We start from the raw sequence: 22137 nt of genomic DNA on the forward strand, positions 1-22137 counted from the left end.
AGGGAGCCGGCGTACAGCTTCCGGGTCATGTGGCCAGCATGACTAAGCCACTTCTGGCGAACCAGAGCAGCGTATGGAAACGCTGTTTACCTTCCTGCTGGAGCGGTACCTATTTATCTACTTGCACTTTGACGTGCTTTTGAACTGCTAGGTTGGCAGGAGCAGGGACCGAGCAACGGGAGCTCACCCCATCGCGGGGATTCAAACCGCCGACCTTCTGATCGGCAAGTCCTAGGCTCTGTGATTTAACCCACAGTGCCACCCGCGCCCCTTCATATCAACTGTGTGTATATACAGTAAAAGACGTTACTTGCTCAGGCAGGTCAGACGTGTGTAAATATATGTCTCTGGTCAGTACTGCCCACCTAATTTCAACAACCAGTACAGACATGCCCATAAGTGTTACTGGCACTCTTAAAATGGTAACATGATGCCCCTTCCTGTTTACGAGGTGCTAACCATGTTCTGGGCTAAATAAAACCAGAGACCAAAGGCCAAGGTGTTTATAGGGAACAACCATAAGGGATAATGCATAAGACGCTCATCAATCAGCATTAGGGGTTTGAAGCAGAGAGGGCTCTTAATGTGGCGTTCAGAACATTCTTGGTGGCTCTGTAGCTCTCAGTCAAAGTAGCCCCTTTTGGGATCCCCCCCCCCTGGCAAGGCAGACCATACCTGTCATCAAGGTCCTCTGACTTGAGAGCTATATCGGTTAAAAGTGCCGCCGCAATTGTTCTCACATCTGCCCTGGGTTCGACTGCTTGCAGTATACTGTACAGTGGTACCTCTGGATGCGAACGGCATCCGTTCTGGAGCCCCGTTCGCATCCTGAAGCGAACGCAGCGCATGTGGGTTGCGATTTGCCGCTTCCGCGCATGCGTGTGACATCATTTTGAGCGCATGCGCGAGCGGTGAAACCCAGAAGTAACACGCTCTGTTACTTCCGGGTTGCCGCGGAGCACAACCCGAAAATACTTAACCTGAAGCTACTTTAACCCGAGGTATGACTGTACAGTGGTACATCGGTTTACGAACTTAATCCGTTCCGGAAGTCCGTTATTAAACCGAAACCGCTCTTAAACCGAGGCATGCTTTCCCTATTGAGGCCTCCCACTGCCAGTGCCCTTCCACCGTTTGGCTTCTGTTAGGTTTCCGAGGTAAAGTTCGCTAACCAGAACACCTAAATCCGGTTTTGCGGAGTTCGTACACCTAATAGTTCATTAACAGGGCTGTTTGTAGACTGAGGTATTACTGTGAAACTATATGTTGCTACATGAAGCACATTTCCTTGATGAATTAGGCATGAGATTTTAATAACTTACTTGTTTTTACTTAGATGTAAATCCCGTTAAGTTCAATGGGATTTACTTCCAAGTAAATGTGTGTAGGGTTGCAAGCTAAGAATTATTTAACAGGGTAACAGCGCTTCTAACCTGTTCACAGTCTGCAAGTAGTAGGGTCCCTTTTTTAAAAAACTCTAAATAAATGCATCCTTTAAATAAAAGACCACTCTTTGGAAGTTATTAGTGAGACTGAAAGAAGGTGATTCTTGTTTTTTGATGCTTAATTATCCATGATTTGTAAGTGTTTAGTTAAATAGTGTTTGTCTCTATCTTTTCCCTTTAAAAAACCTAATTTTATTAAGACTCTTCAACATACAATAAACAAAATAGCAAATAAGAAAGAAAGAGAATGAAGAGAAAACCAGGGAGACAGAGAGATAAGAATAATAACAGAAACCCTACTGTCTTTTCCAATAGCTCCTGGTATCTTGATGGGAGATTGCTGCTGCTTCTTACCTCAGTTTGCATTGTCTTCCCTCTAGCACTTCTTCCTAAAATTGGTAAGTAATTTTAAAGGGAGTATTATTGCTGCCATAATTACTATTAGCAGTAGTGTTCTCTTTTAGTAGCAATTTAATTGAGGAGTTTAAAAAGCAAGCCTTAATGGGTGGTGGTGTTTTGTTTTTTAAAAGATTCGAGAAAAGATTGGGAGGGGAGGCAGGTTTATTTGCAACCTAGTCTGTCCTCCAGCTTTGCCTAGTTAACCTATTACTTAGATTGCAGTAGTACTGTGTCTGCTCTACTAAAATAAAACCTTTACAACAGAACATTAAAGAGCTGCATTTACTTACAGCATGCCATTAGTGGTAAGCCAGTTCTAATTCTGCCCTACAAAACTACATAAATGATCTGTGACAGGCAAGTTGGAATGTTGTTATTCTGAATCTTAAGCCCCAGATACCGAGCCCGGTAATGCAAAACATACCTAGAGCATGAAGCTCCTTTCGCCCTGCACCAGGATCACTTTCCTTATAAATTGCCTCTTATTTTTACTGTTATTTTACAGGCTTTCTTGGCTACACAAGTAGTTTATCATTTTTCTTTATGGTGTACTTTGCTCTTGTGGTAAGTCTGAAAAAAAAACAAAAACCCAACCCAACCCAGATCGCAGCTTATGTTAAGTTTTCTTATTATTTTGATGGATCTCAGAGTTCCTTTGAAACGGATGTCTGTGCTTTAAAAGCTTGCCTCTAAAAACGAAGTGTTCCTTCTCCTCTCCTTTAAGTGTGGTGGTATGTATTTTCTTGCTTTGGGGTAAGTTGGTTTGGCTGAAAAGTCACGAATGTGAAAAGATTTGCCATCGTTAATTGTTTGGACTGTAAAATGCAGTTGGAGTGTATTTGTTTTGCTGACAGGGCAATGAAAATACTGGCCTGAGCACTTTCCCCTCCCCTTCTCCACGTGTGGAATGGATTTTTATTTTATTTTTTGTCCTTGCTTCCAACCACCATTTACTGCAACTCGTGCAGAAGAAAATGTCATATATTCCAAGTAAAATTGAATGTACATGTTCGTTTAATAGTAAAAAAGCACAAGACGCAGCAAATCTCTTTTGAGCAACTTAATGTACATATTAATATAGCAAAAGCCTTATTCTTTCCATCTGAAAGCAATACTTTCCCTCCCTTTCTCTCTCTCTCTCTATCTCTGTGTGAGCCAAGTAGGGCATTTCAGTGCTGATATTTGCAGCCATTGATTCCTATATGATATATGGAAAGCAGAGTACTGGAACACATTTGGTCTGGATTTGTTTTGCTAGTGGTTTCTGCAAATGAGGGAGTATTTGGAAGTGTTTTTAGCAGGCACAATCATTTTAGGCATGATTCCATCTCCGAGACGGCATGTATGGTGCCCACAAAACCGCTATCTGCGGTGGTGGGTCTTGCAGGTGCCGTAACGTTTTTAAGAAGTTCTTAATCCATGCTGCAGAGCGCATAGGTTAGCTTGCTGGTCCCTGGCCCATACATCCTGAGCATGTTAATGCCTTTGTGGCAGCACTGCACACCAGAGGTACATTATGTCTAAATTGCCACCAGATTTCATCAAGGAGATAGGTAAGTAAGTAATGGTACTCTCCAGAAGGGAGCTGGAGAATTTATACAGCTCACATTTCATGGGCAGTCCACTAGCCCTTGCCCCATGGTTTCTAGAGAATTTCCAAAATGATCATATTTATTTAGAAACACGAGAAAAGCCGGTTAGATCAGGCCAAAGGCTCATCTAGTCCCAATATCCTATTCTCACAGTGTCCAACCAGATTCACATGGGAAGTCTGAAGGCAGGAACTGAGTGCAAAAGCACTTTCCCCACCTGTGGTTCCCAGAAACTGATATTCAGAGGAATAACTGCCTCCAACAGTGGAGGTAGAACTTTTTTTAAAAAACAATTTTAGTCCCTTTTTGATCACAAGCTCTAAAAAGCTGAGATTCCTACATTGCAGGAGCTTGTATAAATGACCCTTAGAGTCCCTTCCATCGCTACAATTCTGATTCCATGAAAGTAGTTTAAAATTGACCACACCAAGTAATCACAGTGCAATGTTAAAACCATATAATGTTAAATATTACTAAACTGATGTAAAATACCTAGCATAACATACTAAGGCAAGATTTCCCTTTTGTGAAGCTGTAATCATATATAATCGTGAAGTTGGAAGGGACCCCGTGGGTCATCTAGTCCAACCCCCTGCGATGCAGGAATTTTTTTGCCCTAGGTGGGGCTTGAACCCATGACCTCTGGTTAAGAGCCTCATGCTCTACCAACTGAGCAGAAATTTCTCAGGATTTTTTTTTCCCTGACCGGTGTGCGATTTTTCTTTTGTGACTTACGACTCCCCTGGAGAATTTCAGTCCTACCCAGAATTTCAGCAAAATGGTTTCCCGAATTTCGCCATCTGTGAATTTTGGGTGCAACTGTGGATCTAGTTTGCTCCTTCCTGTCCTCTCTTATTGCACTGATTTATTCATCTGCCAAGATGAACCAGCAACAGAGTTTCGTTCAACATTAAGTGAGCTGAAATTTCTCAGAAGACTCCTTTCGAAGGAAAAAAAACAACCTTTGAGAATTTTACTTCCCTATCTAATATTTGGCAAATTCCCCCTCCCCTAGCTTCACTGCCCACAAATGGCATGGAGTATTTTCTTTTCTTTTATTATTGTATTTCACCAAATTCATATACCGCTTGATAGTAAAAACAAAGAAACGTCAAAGCGGTTTACAAAAAGAATAAAGCAATGAGATTATCAATAAAGGCACTTAAAAGCAACTATTCTAAATATTCAAAAACTATTAAAATAAATGAATTCTGCGAGGCCACTGTTCCTTTTGAGCTGGGCAGGGCTTACCATAAACTTAGCATAAGCAAACCCCCACATAACTTAAGATGCAAGATGATGGCGTTTATTTTAAAGGTGAGGGATTTGATGCTGGAAAACAACTGAAAGGGAACACAGAGCTAGGCCTTGGAGCATGATAGAGCAAAGCAGATTTCCCCATGCTAGAAGCTCATTATTTTGGAGAACTGAATATAGAATTTATAGCACTTCATATGCTACCTTAGTGGCATAATTGCAGTTTCTGCATGGCTGCTTCGAACAGGTTCTGGTGACTTGCAACAAGGATTACACCCATGGGGGTGACCTATAACATTTTTTCCTTCCACTGCAAAGCAACCAGCTCCCAGGGTTGAGTAACAGTGGAGTGTGGAGTTGGTATGTTGCATATATTTCTAGGTTGTTTCCCTAATGTCAAAGCAGTGTGGGAAGAAGCCACACAGAAACAGCAACCCAGGCCACAAAGGGAACATATGGTAAGTGCCAAGACTGACTCAGTTCATGTTCCACCTGTGCCATAGATTCACTATGGTGGCCGTCAGCTGGTCACTTATCAGGCACAGTTTCTTATCTGTAGAAAGAGAGAAAATGAGGAGGGTGTTAAAGGAAAACACAATAACGCTTGTAAGGCATTGTGCAGTGCGGCGTAGTAAGAGCAGTGAACTTGGACCTGGGAGACTTGGATTCAAATCTCTAGGCTGGTCGCTGTTTATCATCCTAACCTAAGGTGTTAAAAATGGGTAAATCTCCTGCTTTGAACTTCTTGGAGAAAGGGTGAGATACAAATATGATTAATAATAATAATATTAAAAATTCAGAGACGTCCAGCATTTTTTGCAAACATGGGAGTTCTGATGTACAGTGGTGCCTCGCAAGACGAAAAGAATCCGTTCTGTGATTCTCTTCGTCTAGCGGTTTTTTCGTCTTGTGAAGCAAGCCCATTGAAGGATTAGCGCTATTAGCGGCTTTTAGCAGCTTTTAGCGGCTTATCTGCTGATCGGATCAGCTGATAAGCGGCTTAGCGGCTTAGAAAAAGGGGGGGAGGGGAAAAAAACCAGCAGGAACTCGCAAGACATTGTCGTCTTGCGAAGCAAGCCCATAGGAAATTCGTTTTGCGAAGCACCTCCAAAACGGAAAACTCTTTCGTCTAGCGGGTTTTCCGTCTTGCGAGGCATTCGTCTTGCGGGGCACCACTGTACTCGGAATTCCCCTACCTGCAGAGGAATATGCTTCTGTTTAATTGAATTGGATAAGAGCGGAACACATGAATATTTTCACATGGCAGTCTGGATGAAAGCGGGTCCATCAGCAGTTGTGAAATGATGGCTTTGTTCCTCACCCCTCACATCTTTTTGTGCGTGGCACACTTTTCTTCCTCTCCTTTGTCCTCTGTGTAAGTTTGAGCCTTGTGATTAAACCAAGTTTTGTACAAGACTGGCTGCCTGTGCATCATCTCTCAAGTCGCTGTGCAGCTGCGCAGGCTCTTGAATGCGAAGGTCAGCTGCCTTGCCCCCATTATTTTGGGACTCTCCAAAAGTAAACAACCCCCTAACAAATGGCCTCTCCCCTCCTCTTCCTTTGGGGTATCTAGCCTAAGGCCCAGGATGAGATTAATCACCACCTGCTGAGTGGTCTGGACTTGCTGTTTTGACTTACTGTGGTTTTCTTTCTTCTTTTGCTGGGGGAGGGGAGAAGATTGGCTGTCTTTTAATGGCTCGAATTAAGGAGCAACATGGTAATGAGGTGCCATGTGCCCTGTCGCTGTAGAGAACATACTTTTTAATTTCAGAAGGCATTTTTACACTTAAAACAAAGGCTGATATGTGTGTTTGTGTGTTACTTAATTGGGTGCTTTATTCTGTTACCCCCTCCCCTTACTTTTAAAAGCCCTCTACCTGCCCTGTGGATGGATTGGGGAATAAATGAATGTAAATGAATGAATGAAATAATGCCTGCACTTAATAGGAGCTGAACTGCCTTGCTCCTAAGCCTTCTGTGCTAAGAGTTCTGTGTTGTTATTTTAGCAGCATAAGGAATGCCCTTAGCTTGCATTGACTTGCGTGCAGGTCTTTGCTAACATGGACCAATTTTCTTCTTAGTTTTTTTTTTAAAGAAGATAAAAATCATGTATAGGGCATCCAGCAAAAAATAAAAAATGCCATCCAGAGTGCAAGACAACCAACCCATTAAGGAACTGAACCATGTGATAACATCAGACTTCAAAGCTGTTGAAGCAGCTCCCTAAGGGCAGTGTCTGTCAAGAATTCCAAAATACGTTGTAGAGGTCTAGGAGATGGTAATCTTCAGCATCAGCCTCCTCTTAACTGAATCCCCATTCAGTAATATGGAATTTGGTCTACTTACGCCCAACATGTTTCATCTCCTTGAGCTCTCCCAGTGGGTTGTGTTTTCGTTTTGTTTTGAGTTTTTAAACTTAGAACAACAAGCCATTTTCCCATGTCAGTCTGTTTTTCAGACTCCTCTCTGTTTCAAAAGCGACTTAAATATATGGCACTGGAGGCAGGTTTGCTGTTTGCATTCCAAGATTCCTTTTTTATTGATCCCATGTATGCTTCTGTGAAAGTCCCATTGTGCTCTTATCGGTCTTATTCTCAGTTAAGAAGGATAGCTCAGTCGGTGGTGGAGCATGAGACCCTTGAAATCCCAGGCTCATGGATTCGTGCCCCATGTTGGCCGAAAAGATTCCTGCATTGCAAGGAGTTGGACTAGACCAGGCATGTCCAACTGGTCAATCGTGATCTACCGGTCGATCGTGGGGCGTCCCTGGTTGATCATGGTTGATCGTTCAACAACTTTGATGAATTGTTGTTGTTGTTTAGTCGTGTCCGACTCTTCCTGACCCCATGGACCAGAGCACACCAGGCACTTCTGTCTTCCACTGCCTCCCGCAGTTTGGTCAAACTCACGTTGGTAGCTTTGAGAACACTGTCCAACCATCTCATCCTCTGTTGTCCCCTTCTTCTTGCACCCTCTATCTTTCCCAACATCAGGGTCTTTTCCAGGGAGTCTTCTCATGAGGTGGCCAAAGTCTTGGAGCCTCAGCTTCATGATCTGTCCTTCCAGTGAGCACTTAGGGCTGATTTCCTTAAGAATGGAGAGGTTTGATCTTCTTGCAGTCCATGGGACTGCTCCCCCCAAACAGGTCAACAACTTTGGTCAATCCAATGGGTAGATCACTGCCAGTTATTTTTTAGAGGGAGTAGATCGCAGTCTCTAGGGAGTTGGACATGCGATCCATGTGGTCCCTTCCAGCTCTATGTTTCTAAGAGTTCATAGAACTGCAGCCTTAGCCTTTGCATTCCTTACGAACCTTGTGTTCCTTGAAGCTTAAAAGGGATTCCCTCCTTGCACGACTGGGCATGGTACAAAGGCATCGTATACACATTTGCTTGGAAGTAGGTTTCACTTTGCTCAACAGGGCTTTCTCCCTATTGAGTGGGTTTAGGACTGCAGCCATACAATGCATTTGGCTTCAGTATAGAACTGGATTAGACACAGGGGAGGAAGGTCCACACAGGCTGGCCTTGCCAGCTAGCCCTTACTTGCGATTGCCATCACCTCTGCTATACTCCCCTGCACAGAGGACCCAGGAGAGGGGCAGGGTCTCATCTTTCATATGCTGAGCTTCAGAGACACTGGGAAGCAGAAGCCCAGCAGAAGATCGGAGATAACATCCATCTCTCATTTCATAGTGAGACAAGCAGTTGCTAGACTGGGGGTGTGGGGGAAGGAGCTCACCACCTGCAGCCTGGCAACAATATTTGTTGACTCCTATTTGGCAGCTCTTCCAGGATGATGAATTAATGCAGCCTAAAAAGGTGTGATCGTGTGCATGTGGCAGAGGAAAGAGTAAACATGGAGGATGAAGAATGAAGATTGCAGGAAGGAATGGGCGAGAGACGAAAGAGCAGAGTGTACTAACAAGACCACAAATGCTATTGAATACAGTTCAACCTTATCAATCATTGCTCGGAAGTGAATCCCACAGAGTTCAGTGAAAACTTACCCCTAAGAGAATGAGCCCAAGGTTGCTGACCTTAAACGTAAAGTGAGACACATGTGTTCTTCAAGCAATCACGCGTCTGCAAGAAGTTCGATCTTGTATCTGCCTGCATTTATTGCTTAGAATTTAATGTAGCATTTTTATTAGTATCTGAAATTAGTCCAGTGCTCCTTATTCACACTCCTTTGTGCAAACCAGTGAGGCCATACCTACAAATGGGGGTGGGGTGGGAGCTTTAGATTTTAAGAAAAATACGTCCTTCAAGGTGATCTTCAGTCTCCATCTCCATTGAGCCATAAACGGATGCAGAAAGTTATCTCTGGCCCCAGTGAGTCAGGGCCATTTTGTGTATCCTAAAGTGTCGATGTGGCACATCAGGAGCCAAGTATGGGCACCCACCCATCATATAAACGTTTTTTATCATTATATATTACGCTGCTGCTTGGAAATCCACATCTATATAAAATTTCCATTTGCCGCACTGAAATACTGGAAGGTGTATTAAATGCAGTTCAGTTTTCCAAACTAGTTGGTGTTTTTTGTTTTGCTTTTTGAAGCTGGAAAAATGTCGTGTTGAAATGCACACGGCGGTTTGCATATCATCTGTTGCTGTCACAAGCAGATACACTTTAATGTGTTCCGGAGGGGAAATCTTCACCAGGCATATGGAAGCAATACTTTTACATTTACTGTAATTTTCTGTGATTGGTTTCTAGGGCGAGCCATCTGTTCAGATTATTGCCTCTGAGAGAGAGAGAGAGAGAGAGAGAGAGAGAGAGAGAGAGAGAGAAACTGAATATTGGCTACAGAAATGGGCTTAGCCCTGAGAGACCATCAGGCGGGTTGAAATCCCACCTGGGAGATCTTGGCAGCCTGCTTCCCATCTTTATTACGGGAATAACAATAAGCTACCTTGCAGGGTTGTTGAGAGTACGTATGATCTAAGAATGACAGAGCTGTGCTCCAAAAGTGCTCTAGAGTCAATAGCATATTATAATAATGCATAGAGAGCCCAACATTTTGTTCCCTAATGGAGCACCGTTGTTCTAGATCTCCAATCTTGCTATCTGGTCAAGTCATTATTTCTACTGCTTATTGCTACATTTTAGAGCTAAGGTGTGACTTAGCTATACTTCTGCCTACCTCAGGATACAATTCAGCATAGCGCAGAGCAGAATATGCACACTGGGAATGAAGTCTGCTTGCACAATAAGACCTTTGCCACCCTTCCATCCCCCTGCACCCCCTAAACCTGTTCTGGATTCCTCCCCAACCCTCCAGAGCAGGCACCCCCAAACTCGACCCTCCAGATGTTTTGGGACTACAATTCCCACCATCCCTGACCAGTGGTCCTGTTAGCTAGGGGTGATGGAAGTTGTAGTCCCAAAACATCTGGAGGGCTGAGTTTGGGGGTGCCTGCTCCAGAGCATGTGAGTGGACCTTATTCTGTGCATGCAGCAACTTAGTTGAATCCTGCCCATTGTCTGCAAAGTATTAACTGTATTCTTTCTCTGCAGGTCATAATTAAAAAGTGGTCCATTCCTTGCCCTCTGCCACCAAAACTCGCTATGGGGTTCTCCCAGGTATGCACCTTTCCTGACTTACCTGTAATATTTGATTGCCAAAGAGCTTACCGCATTTAACTGTAAAGTGATAAGTTGGTCAATTATTTTTCATTGTTTGAAATTGCACAGAAACAGCAGAAATGCCTTACACTGATGCGGTGGGATCTTCGGATCCATACAGCAGTTATAGTCGTCATATCCAAGGCTCTTATTTTATGACTGTGACGTATTTGTGAAAAATAACATATTAGCGGCACTGTAGGAAATGTCTGTGCCCTCCACTCCTGAACGTTGCACAGCTTCAGGTTCCAGAAAGACTTGAAGTCCCAGTGTATAGTATGTGTCCAATAATGTCAGCTCCTTGCTGAAGCTAAGCAGGTTTGGTGTATGGATGGGCAACTACCTGGGAACCATGTACAGTGGTGCCCCGCAAGACGAATGCCTCGCAAGACGGAAAACCCGCTAGACGAAAGGGTTTTCCGTTTTGGAGGTGCTTCGCAAAACGATTTTCCTATGGGCTTGTTTCGCAAGACGACAATGTCTTGCGAGTTCCTGCTGGTTTTTTCCCCCTTTCCCCCCTTTTTCTAAGCCGCTAAGCCGCTTATCAGCTGATCCGATAAGCTGCTAAAAGCCGCTAATAGTGCTAATCCGCTAATCCGTCAATGGGCTTGCTTCGCAAGACGAAAAAACCGCTAGACGAAGAGAATCACAGAATGGATTCTTTTCGTCTTGCGAGGAACCACTGTATACCACCTTGAGTTCCATGTTGGAAGAACGGCACGGTATAAATGTCAGAAAATAGTAAATGACAGACATCTGGGTGCAGGCTGTTCAGGAGGCATACATTCGTCTGTTATGAGAAGTCCATACAGAAGTTTATATAACCCTGAATGGATGGCTTTAAAAGAGGATTAGACAAATTCATGGGTGCTGATGGCCATGTTCTGCCTACACTGTCAAAGGCAGCAAGGCTTCTGAATACCAATTGCTGGAAACCACAGGAAGGGAGAGTGCAGTTGCACTCAGATCCTGCTTGAAGGCATCTCATGGGCTTTGGGTTGGCCACCATGAGAACAAGATGGTAGACTGGGGGGGGGGGTGTTTCACCGGCCTGATCCAGCAGGGTTCTTGTTATGTTCTTATGCTGACATGCCTGCACTGAGTGATTTGCAAAGAAAGTTGTGCTTCTTATAATGGAAGGATGACTTCCTCCATAATAGCTTGTCTAGGGATAAGCGGGAGGTTAAGTAAGCATCCATACGCACATTTGCAACCATTTCTGATGTGTTTTGGGTTGCGGTGTAGTGAAGGTGCACAGCTGGTGGTGGATGAGTGTTAAAGCAATGTTACTGTGATCTGGAGTTATGGATTTCAGAGTACAGTGGTGCCTCGCAAGACGAAAAGAATCCGTTCTGTGATTCTCTTCGTCTAGCGGTTTTTTTCATCTTATGAAGCAAGCCCATTGAAGGATTAGCGGATTAGCGCTATTAGAGGCTTTTAGAGGCTTATCTACTGATCCGATCAGCTGATAAGCGGCTTAGCGCTATTAGCTCTATTAGGGCTTATCTGCTGATCGGATCAGCTGATAAGCGGCTTAGCGCTATTAGTGGCTTTTAGCTGCTTTTAGCGGCTTAGGAAAAGGGGGGGAAGGGGAAAAAACCAGCAGGAACTCACAAGACATTGTCGTCTTTGAAGCAAGCCCATAGCAGATTCGTTTTGCGAAGCACCTCCAAAACGGAAAACTCTTTCGTCTAGCGAGTTTTCCGTCTTGCGAGGCATTCGTCTTGCGGGGCACCACTGTATTTGTTATAAAATTATGGGGTGGGAAGCCAGCCGATGAGTCTCATTTTTTGCCTCTCTGTCCTACACAGGCCTCAAATTCTACTGAAGATTGTAAAGCAGCGCTGTTTAAGTTTTCCGCAGAGGTAATCTTAAATCATCCTCTTAACAGATCACAAGAGTTTGCAAAAATGTATTTAAGCATCGGGCTAAGCCAGGGTTTCTCAGTTTGTGCGTGTTGTGTTGCACCCTGCTCTGGTGATAAAAATAATATGAGTGTGTAATTTAACTGTTCAAAGCCCTGTTGGCATATGGCTAAAACAAAGGGTTAATTTAGAATGAGGCCATTGTCCATCTAGCTTAGCACTGTCTACCCTGACGGGCGGTGGCTCTGCAGAATAGTTTCAGACGGGACATTCCCAGGCCTACCTGGAGGTGCCAGGGAGTGAACCTGGAACTGTTTGCATGCAAAGCAATTGCTCTGCCACTCAGCTGTGGTCCTTCCTCAGCAGCCCTTTGAGAATCTGTTCAACCCAGCTCTTGTTTTATTATAAACATTTGTATCCTACCTTACTGGGCATAAAAAATGCCCAGGGTGTACGTAACAACAAAATATGACATTAAAAACAGTAAAAAAATTTAAAAGCATCATAACTCTTGGACAGCTGCAAATAAAATGTTTTAAGTGTGCTGTAAAGTGCATTATAAAAAAATGTGACACTAGATGGCGATCGTGAGCTACGGCAAATTCAATATATTTTTCACAACTTTTTTTTTTTAAAGGATTTTCACAACGTTTTTAATATGTGTCTAGATTCCACCCAGGAAGGTTATAGAAATGAGTATCAAATATTTATAGGTTGCATTTCAGCTGTGTGACTTTTCTTCCATTTTCCTTTTTCTTTTTGGCAGAGTGCATATGCCATTCCAACGATGGCTTTCTCCTTTCTCTGCCATACATCAGTGTTGCCAATTTATTGCGAGCTCCAAAGGTAACATGTGATTTGTAAATGCGTATCATTTTTTTAAAAAATTGTTGTTGGCTGTGACTGCTGCCATTCTCAGAACATAAGCTTCCTGATTCATTTAGGGTTCATGTCCAAAAGGAATGCCAAATTTATTATATGTCTGATTCTCCCAATAGACTGGACCAGTCCTCTAAAGCTGCCTTCTCTAACCTTGAGTCACCAGATATTGTTGGGCTACTGCTTCATTTGGGACGCAGGTGGCGCTGTGGGTTAAACCACAGAGCCTAGGACTTGCCGATCAGAAGGTCGGCGGTTCGAATCCCCGCGACGGGGTGAGCTCCCATTGCTTGGTCCCTGCTCCTGCCAACCTAGCAGTTCGAAAGCACGTCAAAGTGCAAGTAGATAAATAGGAACCGCTCTGGCAGGAAGGTAAACGGCGTTTCTGTGTGCTGCTCTGGTTTCGCCAGAAGCGGCTTAGTCATGCTGGCCACATGACCCGGAAGCTGTACGCCGGTTCCCTCGGCCAATAAAGCGAGATGAGCGCCGCAACCCCAGAGTCGTCCGCGACTGGACCTAATGGTCAGGGGTCCCTTTACCTTTACCTTAGTGCTTCATTTATGAATTGCTTCCCATGAGATATCTCGAAGCAATTTACCTATAGCAGTTACAGATTTAAAACCTGTCAAAGCAATTGCATGTGTGTGTGCGCGCGCGCGCAGCATAAAACAACACATACATAAAATGAGTTAATATCCAAGGCAGATGCTTTTGAACAGGAACTTCGCTTTTTGAGGTTTACGTTCCCTCCCACCAGTAGGTACATATCCCTTTTGGGTCACAGTTCCCTTATTTGAATAAAACACCACCTAACTTTAATCTCTAGCAATGCTAACACAAAGCCTGCCTTGTTTCTCTTTACGTCTGCTCTTTGCCCAGCAAGGGACCAACATATTTCACGTAAGGCTGGAAACAGATCTGCGTAATTGGTAGACTTTCTGGGAGGTATTCAACGTAGCACTATAGCAATCATTCCCTCGGCATAAGCATTTCAGCTTAACAGACAGAGCAATTCCCTCTCTCTCCCCACCCCGCTGTTCTGAGGGTTATCTCCCCCCCCCCCCGGCCAATGGGGGGAAGAGAGGGAAAAGCCCCATTGCACTAGTGGAAAAACTTGCATTGGCTTCTGCTGGTTGGTCTTGTTAACTGCATCCGGTCCTATGTTTCAAAAAATTACCTGTTAGCTAGGTGTGTCCTGAGACCTGCAGGACGTAGCAGAGACTGTCTGTACTCTCCCTCTTGAATCTAAGTCTGGATGCAGGCAATTTTGTTATTGTTATTTTTGTTTTGTTCTCTTTCCTCTACTCCCCCCCACCTCGCTTTGTATAACATCTTCCTTGATAAAGAGTTCTTGAGAACTTGAAAGTGTGCACGTTACTTTGTGACATTTTAATCGTTATTCAGAAATTATGATTGACCGTTTGAAAGTAACATTCAGTTGACTAATTAAGATTCGACAGTTTTCAATCCCCTGAAGATTCAGAATTGCTTCACGGTTTTAGTGGTAGGCCAGCTCAGAAACCCGTTTCATATGCGCATTGGGAAGATGTGAAACAGTCAATAGCAACTTCTTTCCTGCATTTTCATACTCCTCCTCCTAAAGTCTTAAATAATGTCTTATTTTTCTCTCTGTGTTTGTAGTCCATCCAAAAGCAGGATGCAGAAAGTAGCCAACACTGGGATTAGCCTGAGCTTTCTGGTTTATTTTGTGTCAGCGCTATTTGGATACCTCACTTTTTATGGTATGTTTTTAAAGTATTAATTCCTGTTTCTTCATAAGTGATGGCGCAGGCCTGTGCAATCGTGTGACCCACTAAGCTTAACACTGTCTTAACAGTGGGGCTGGTGCGACCATCCCATTTGAACAAGTCTCTAAAACGTGCCAATATCTTTTCTGCAATCGCTCTTTGCAGGTTTAAAACAGTGGTGGGCAGTTTTTCAGGGAAGCTTGTATACTCTGACTAATCTTCACCTTAAGAACCCCTGCTTACTTGCCAGCAATCTCCGAACAGTTTAAGAACCCCTGCAAAAGCACGAGCCTGCTGTTTATTGTATGGGTGGGGTCCAATTCAGATGGCGGCTTGCAATTTTAATAACCTTTCCCCTCCAAAATTTCAGACCATGTGGACTCAGAATTGCTGCAAGGATACAGCACGTACCTGCCCCATGACACTGTAATCATGACTGTAAAACTGGGCATCCTCCTTGCGGTGCTGCTGACGGTGCCCCTAATCCACTTCCCTGTAAGTATTGCAAAAGACCTGATTGCTGGCCCAGCAAAAGTGGCTCCCTTAATTATTTGCAGGCCCCGCCATCCTAGCCTTGGCTGTCTCATCCATTTGTCTTGCGGTGGATCAGAGTGCTGCGCTTGTGTATGTTCCGTTAACAGCAGCAAAGGAGCAAGGCCTAAACCGCTAAGCTAATTTGTGCTTTCTTTCTTCTTCTTTTTTAACGAGTTTTAGATCTGAGCTGACTCACAGCATTGCTTGCAGTTTGCAGAATGTGGCGTTCCTAAAGTTTATTTGGTTTGATTTTTGTTTTGTTTTGTTTCTGTTTTCTTCATATTTGGTTTTCAAGCAAGCGTGCATTTTAATGTAAATAGGAGTCAGCAAGAAGTGGCCTTTGCTAATGATTTCCTGCAAGCAAGCTCAAAACGGATCTTCCTGACATAGAGTTTACTTTAAGTTTTTAACAGGGATTGTAGAAAACCACAAAACTGCTGCTGGCCGCAGCCATTTCTGAAATCCCCCGCTGTATTGGGGCCAAACTAGATGTCACACAGACATATATAACATTGGCTCCAAACCGCTTTAAAAAAATGAATAGTGTTTATGGGCTGCACATTTGATTAGAGTATCAGCAGAGAGAAATTCTGTGCTTCATTACTTATTCAGACTCCTGAAAGCTGTTTTACCCCCCATGGCATACCTTTCCCCCTTTGTTTGGAAAAGCAGATCAGGAAACACTCTTGAGCAAGAAGAATGCAAGCGCTCTTATGGCCAGTTCACACATTATGTAGTAACAAGTTCAGGATTCCCACCAGGGATGCCAACTCCTGGGGGCTGTGCCCTCCCCCCCCCAATTATTTTGGGAGGGTGCCAGCCCCACCCCACCCAGTGTCCCCAAAAAATCAGCAGGTGGAGGATGTTGAATGCGGAGCAGAGCACAGCATGGCTTCAGGGATTGACTCCTTCCTCTCCTCCTGCCACAAAGATGAAGGAAGGTCATTTCCGGTGGCAGCGGCAGAAGGAGGAGCCACTGGCCATTGAAGCTGCCACCGTGCTCAGCTCCTCCCCCGGCTCCTCCCAACGTCCTGAAGTTCCACATGTGATGTCAGCCCCGCCCCCTGGCAAATCACCCTTGCCTCTGTTTACAACCTAGTTTATACGCAGGTGGTGCTGTGGGTTAAACCACAGAGCCTAGGACTTGCCGATCAGAAGGTCAGCAGTTCGAATCCCCGCGACGGGGTGAGCTCCCCGTTGCTCGGTCCCTGCTCCTGCCAACCTAGCAGTTCGAAAGCACGTCAAAGTGCAGGTAGATAAATAGGTACCGCCCTGGCGGGAAGGTAAACGCTGTTTCCGTGCTCTGCTCTTGTTCGCCAGAGTCATGCTGGCCACACGACCTGGAAGCTGTACGCCGGCTCCCTCGGCCAATAAAGCGAGATGAGCGCTGCAACCCCAGAGTCGTTCACGACTGGACCTAATGGTCAGGGGACCCTTTACCTTTTTTATATACCCAACAGGGAACTGCAGCTAATCATGGCTTCCACACAATTTATGTGTAATGTGTTAAGATATTGGTCCTTTGTGCAAATCGACAGTCTGGTGAAACAACAATTTTTTGTTTTGCTTTGTTTTGTGGGGATTCAGTAATGGACGGGATTCAATTAAGTTGTTAAGTGTGGAACAAGGTCCACTTGCATGGCAGGCCGTGACCCCTGTTCCTCCTGCCTCCCCTAAATGTACTCTGGGGTGGGGGAGACCCAGAACAGGTTTAAGGAGCGCACAGGGAAGTTGCATTGTGCAAGTGGACCTTGTTCCATGCATGCAATACCCCTCTTAGCGCTACGTTGAATTCCACCCAATGAACTTCAGATTTGTTTATTACTGGTCTGATAGGCTTTTATTTTTCTCCTTTGAATTCCGCAGGCGAGGAAGGCTGTGATGATGGTGTTTTTTTCACATCTTCCTTTCTCCCTGATCTGCCACATTCTTGTCACTTTGGCACTCAATGCCACAGTTTTCTTGATTGCCATGTATGTGCCTGACATCAGACACCTTTTTGGAGTGGTTGGTAAGTTTGTGTGCTTTCATCTTCCCCAATCCTATATTCTAAAAATATCTTCATGCAAGCCTCGCCGTGACTAAATAACACCCCCCCATCTTGTTAAAGGCTCAACCACATCCACCTGCTTGCTCTTCGTGTACCCTGGGCTGTTTTATCTGAAGATTAGCACAGAGGATTTTATATCGAGACAGAAGCTTGGGGTAAGATGCCAACCTAAGTTCTTTGTTTTGGAATGCTAATATGGAAGGTACTTAAAGCAGTTGCTAAAGCTCATGGCCTTCTCTGACTTGTGCCATTTCAAGGAGTTTAGGACCATAACGCTGAAGGCTCTCCCCACCAACCAATAGCAGATCATATGCAGTTATGTCTAGCCATTACTGCCTTGGAGGTCACTGCAGCCTTACCCAGTTGAAAGGGCAAATTCTTTGGTGTAATTGTTTCCTAACCCAGTTTTCGTGAATAGATGTCTTATTCTCAGTGATGTCTGCATACCAAGGAGAGGTTTTTATCCTGTTTGTTTTGATTTAAACCATTTAAAAGCCTCTATCACCTAAGAGGTAAAACGATTTTCTGTCCACCACTCTGTATGTGTAACACAAGAGTAAGCTGGTTTCTCCTGTTTAGGATTAAACCGTTTGTGTGATTTTCTTCACAGGCATGTGCACTGCTAGTTCTCGGACTCTTGTTTGGTATTGTCAGTTTAGTACTGATCATTTATGATTGGATTCATCAGTGAAATGATCCCTGCCACCTTTGCAGCAGCCCAAATGATCATTTCCGGCTACGTCTAAAGCAAAATCACTCAATTGGATGCCAGAAAGAGACTGTCTGGGGCTTTGAAAACCACCACAAACCAAACTCCCAACCAATTATGTCTTCATTCACCAAAGCAGCCTTTGTGATCCTGCAAACTTATGCTGGAGCTGGAGAAGATGGAGGATTTTCACATTTCTTTTTTTCCCTGCATGCAGTAGCTAATGAAATCAAGTGAGGAAACTCAGAGCCCAATGGCATTGTGTTAACATTGCCTAGGTCTGCTCTTAGGTGCATAATGGGACCTAGTGGAGATTGCAACGTGTGAAGATCATTTGTGAATTGCTCCTTGCCGATTAGTGAATAATCATGTGTCTCGTATCAGAATGTGGAATCGTTATGGCTAAAATCCAGCAAGACAGGTGGTCTTCTCAGAACGTTGGTTGAAAATTGCTGAAATCTTTCTACACCTGTTACTGTCAGTTTCACAGAAACAGCTTGCAAACCCTCTGCAGCCTTCTTCCAGAGTGCTTAGATTTACAGATCGAAACCAGGCCCGGTCTTAAGTTTGATTAAAGCCTGCCATATGAGAGAATTTACAGTTCAACAGAGGAGTAAAATATGATGGTGAAATTACTCTGCCTTGCCAACGTGTCCTGACTTCATAACTGAACTGTAAAATATGTATCGTTTTATACTTCAGTGCAATTAATGATAAAGTTCCCATTTTATGAATCATCCTTAATGTCAATACAGACCTAATTCAAACCATATGTATTAAATTGACATGGTACAGTCCTGTCATACGTCTATGACACTTCAGAATTCAAATATAACTAGGTTTGGGGGGGGGGAATACCTCTGGTTTCTCTAGTTTCCCTGCTTTTGAAAATGTTACACATCAAGGAGAAGGTGGTTCGGGGATTGGGGTGGTGGAGAAGAAAGCAGAATTAGAAGCTTTCTGCAGCAGAGGAGAGCAACTAAGATGATCAAGGGTCTGGAAACCAAGCCTTATGAGGAATGGTCAAAGGAGCTGGGTATGTTTAGCCTGGAAAAGAGAAGTTGGAGATGAGATAGGATAATCATCTTCAACTATCTGAAGGGCTGTCACCTGGAATTATTATTAATGATGATGATGATGATAATAATAATAATAATAATAATAATAATAATAATAATAATAATAATAATAAAATATTATTTATACCCTGCCCATCTGACTGGGTTTCCCCAGCCACTCGGGGTGGCTTCCAACCAAATATTAAAAACAATACAGTGTCAGACATTAAAAACTTCCCTAAACAGGGCCACCTTCAGTTGTCTTTTAAAAGTAAAATACAGTGGTACCTCAGGTTACATACGCTTCAGGTTACATATGCTTCAGGTTACAGACTCTGCTAACCCAGAAATATTACCTCGGGTTAAGAACTTTGCTTCAGAAATTGTGCAGCGGTGTGACACAGCAGCAGCAGGAGGCCCCATTAGCTAAAGTGGTGCTTCAGGTTAAGACCAGTTTCAGGTTAAGAACGGACCTCCGGAACGAATTAAGTACTTAACCCGAGGTACCACTGTAGTTGTTTATTGCCTTCACATCTGCTGGGAGGGCGTACCACAAGGCAGGCGCCACTACTGAGAAGGCCCTCTGCCTGGTTCCCTGTAACCTCACTTCTTGCAGTGAGGGAACCGCCAGAAGGCCCTCGGCCCTGGACCTTAGTCCAGGCTGGATGATGGGGGTGGAAGACACTCCTTCAGATATACTGGACTGTATGGAGCAAGCTTGTTTTTTCCTGCTCTGGAGGGAGGTAGTTGGCTTCAAGTTCAAGAAAGGAGATTCCCACTAAACACCAGGAAAAACTTATTGACAGTAAGAGCTGTTCGTCAGTGGAATGGACTTCCTCGGGAGGTTGTAGACTCTCCTTCCTTGGAGATTTTTAAGTAGAGGTTGAACGGGCATTTAAATGACCCCTGGGGTCCCTTCCAGCTTGTATGATTCTGTATGAAGGGGTGTCTTTTTATGGGAGCACTTTCAAGCAAGACAATTAGACAGTATCTAGAAGATCAGCCAGCTTGAATCGGTGCAGGCTAGATCTTTTGGGAGCTGCGATCCGAAACATTTAGAGGACACCAGTTTCGGGGAGGCTGGTCTGTTCCAAAACTAGGACTGCATCGCTTCAAAACCTTCCAAGTTCGATTTGGTCCAAACATTGCATTCATTGAAGTTTAGAAAACTAGGAACTAGGAACATAGAAAGCTGCCTTATGCTGAGTCAGATCATCTAGCTCAGTAGAGTCTACACTGACTGACCGCAGCTCTCCAGAGTTTTGGGACAGGAGTTTTGTCACAGCCCTATCTGGAGATGTCAGGGATTGAATCGGCATGCAAAGTGGATGCTCTGCCACTGAGACCTTCCCCTACTTTACATGGCTGAAATGGAACATGTACATTGGTGCCCCGCAAGACGAATGCCTCGCAAGACGGAAAATTCGCTAGACGAAAGAGTTTTCCGTTTTGGAGGTGCTTCGCAAAACGAATCTCCTATGGGCTTGCTTCGCAAGACGAAAATGTCTTGCGAGTTCCTGCGGGGTTTTTTTCCTCCCCCCCTTTTTCTAAGCTGCTAAACCACTTATCAGCTGATCCGATAAGCCGCTAATAGCGCTAATCCGCTAATCCATCAATGGGCTTGCTTTGCAAGACAAAAAAACTGCTAGACGAAGAGAATCACAGAACGGATTCTTTTCGTCTTGCGAGGCACCACTGTATTTTGAGTCAGTTTTAAAGAAGAGAACAGAAGGAACTATGTTAAGGGAGAATAGGGTGCCATTGGAGAAAATAATGTGGTGGCTGGGAGAAGATTTTATTAAAATAGAGGCCGAGCAGCCACCCTGAACCTCAAAGCAAGACAAAGGGGAAAGAATCACCCAAAAATTACCGTATTTTTCGCTCCATAGGGCGCACCGGACCATAGGTCGCACCTAGTTTTTAGAGGGGGAAATCAAGAAAAAAAATATCTTATTTCCCCCCAGCCCCAAAGAGCAGCGTACAGGCTGCGCGCAACCTCTCCCTGCCGGAGGGGTTGCGCGCAGCTATGGCACAAGCCAAGACAGCGAGCAGGATCCCGCTCACTGCCTTGGCTTGTGCCATAGCCGCGTGCAACCCCTCCGGCAGGGAGAGGCTGCATGCGGCTAAAGAAGCCATAGCCACGTGCAGCCTCTCCCTGCCGGAGGGGCTGTGCGCGGCTATCCCTGAAGGCTTCCGAGCACAGCGCAAGTTCCGGCTGCGCTCCTCAGGCTTCGGGTTCCTTTTGCTGAAGCTGGGAGAGCAAGACTTTCCTGGCTTCAGCGAAAGGAACCTGAAGCCTCCAGAACGCAGCGGGAACTTGCGCTGCGCTCCGAAAGCCTTCAGGTGGCTATCCCTGAAGCCTGGAGAGCAAGAGGGGTCGGTGTGCACCGACCCCTCTCGCTCTCCAGGCTTCAGCGAAAGCAACGCGAAGCCTCCGGAGCACAGAGAAAGCGTTCCCTCTGCGCTTCAGAGGCTTCGCGTTGCTATCGCTGAAGCCAAGGAGCCTGCATTCTCTCCATAGGACGCACACACATTTTCCCCCAATTTTTGGAGGGGAAAATTGCGTCCTATAGAGCGAAAAATACGGTAGTGTTCCTAATACTTTTATTCATTAAAATATTTATATTCCTCCTTTTGTGCCAAAGGGCCTTCATGGTGGGTGACAAAAAGAAATGCAGCAATTGAAGACAGCAAACTTAAAAAAATTAAGCAGCAACCATCAAATAAGCAGCAAAGCCAAAATCACAAGAGGGAGGTGAAGGGTAGCCTAATGACAAATGGAAAAAAGTCTATTCCACAGTCAGAAGGCTTAACAAGATTTGGGGAAAATATACAACCTGCCCCCCACTCCTAGAAAGCTAGCAGCGAAAGGGCAGGCTGCACTTCCCCAGGGAGAGAGTTCAGGACTACTGTAGAAAAGGCAATGTCACAAGAGATGCTGCACCGGAACAGAGGGTGGAAGCAGTACAG

At 44.6% G+C, this 22137-nt stretch overlaps 1 protein-coding gene across 3 annotated transcripts in view; it reads left to right on the top strand.

Annotated features, from left to right (window-relative positions):
• SLC38A6 (solute carrier family 38 member 6) overlaps window positions 1-18906 on the top strand; it is a gene marked incomplete at its 5' end in the record, with an annotated part of 53040 nt that extends 34134 nt beyond the window's left edge. For all 3 annotated transcript variants that reach the window (XM_082218484.1, XM_082218485.1, XM_082218486.1), the window contains 10 exons: window positions 1761-1843; window positions 2350-2408; window positions 10217-10282; window positions 12136-12189; window positions 12956-13035; window positions 14710-14810; window positions 15187-15311; window positions 17217-17361; window positions 17461-17555; window positions 18011-18906. In XM_082218484.1, coding sequence (XP_082074610.1) covers window positions 1761-1843; window positions 2350-2408; window positions 10217-10282; window positions 12136-12189; window positions 12956-13035; window positions 14710-14810; window positions 15187-15311; window positions 17217-17361; window positions 17461-17555; window positions 18011-18091 — 889 coding nt within the window. In that variant the 3' untranslated portion in view covers window positions 18092-18906. The remainder of the gene's footprint in view (window positions 1-1760; window positions 1844-2349; window positions 2409-10216; window positions 10283-12135; window positions 12190-12955; window positions 13036-14709; window positions 14811-15186; window positions 15312-17216; window positions 17362-17460; window positions 17556-18010) is intronic.
• Window positions 18907-22137: the final 3231 nt, after the last annotated feature.

This window comes from Podarcis vaucheri (genome assembly GCF_965113315.1).
Source record: "Podarcis vaucheri genome assembly, chromosome: 1".
In the NCBI taxonomy this organism is placed as follows: Eukaryota; Metazoa; Chordata; class Lepidosauria; order Squamata; family Lacertidae; genus Podarcis; species Podarcis vaucheri.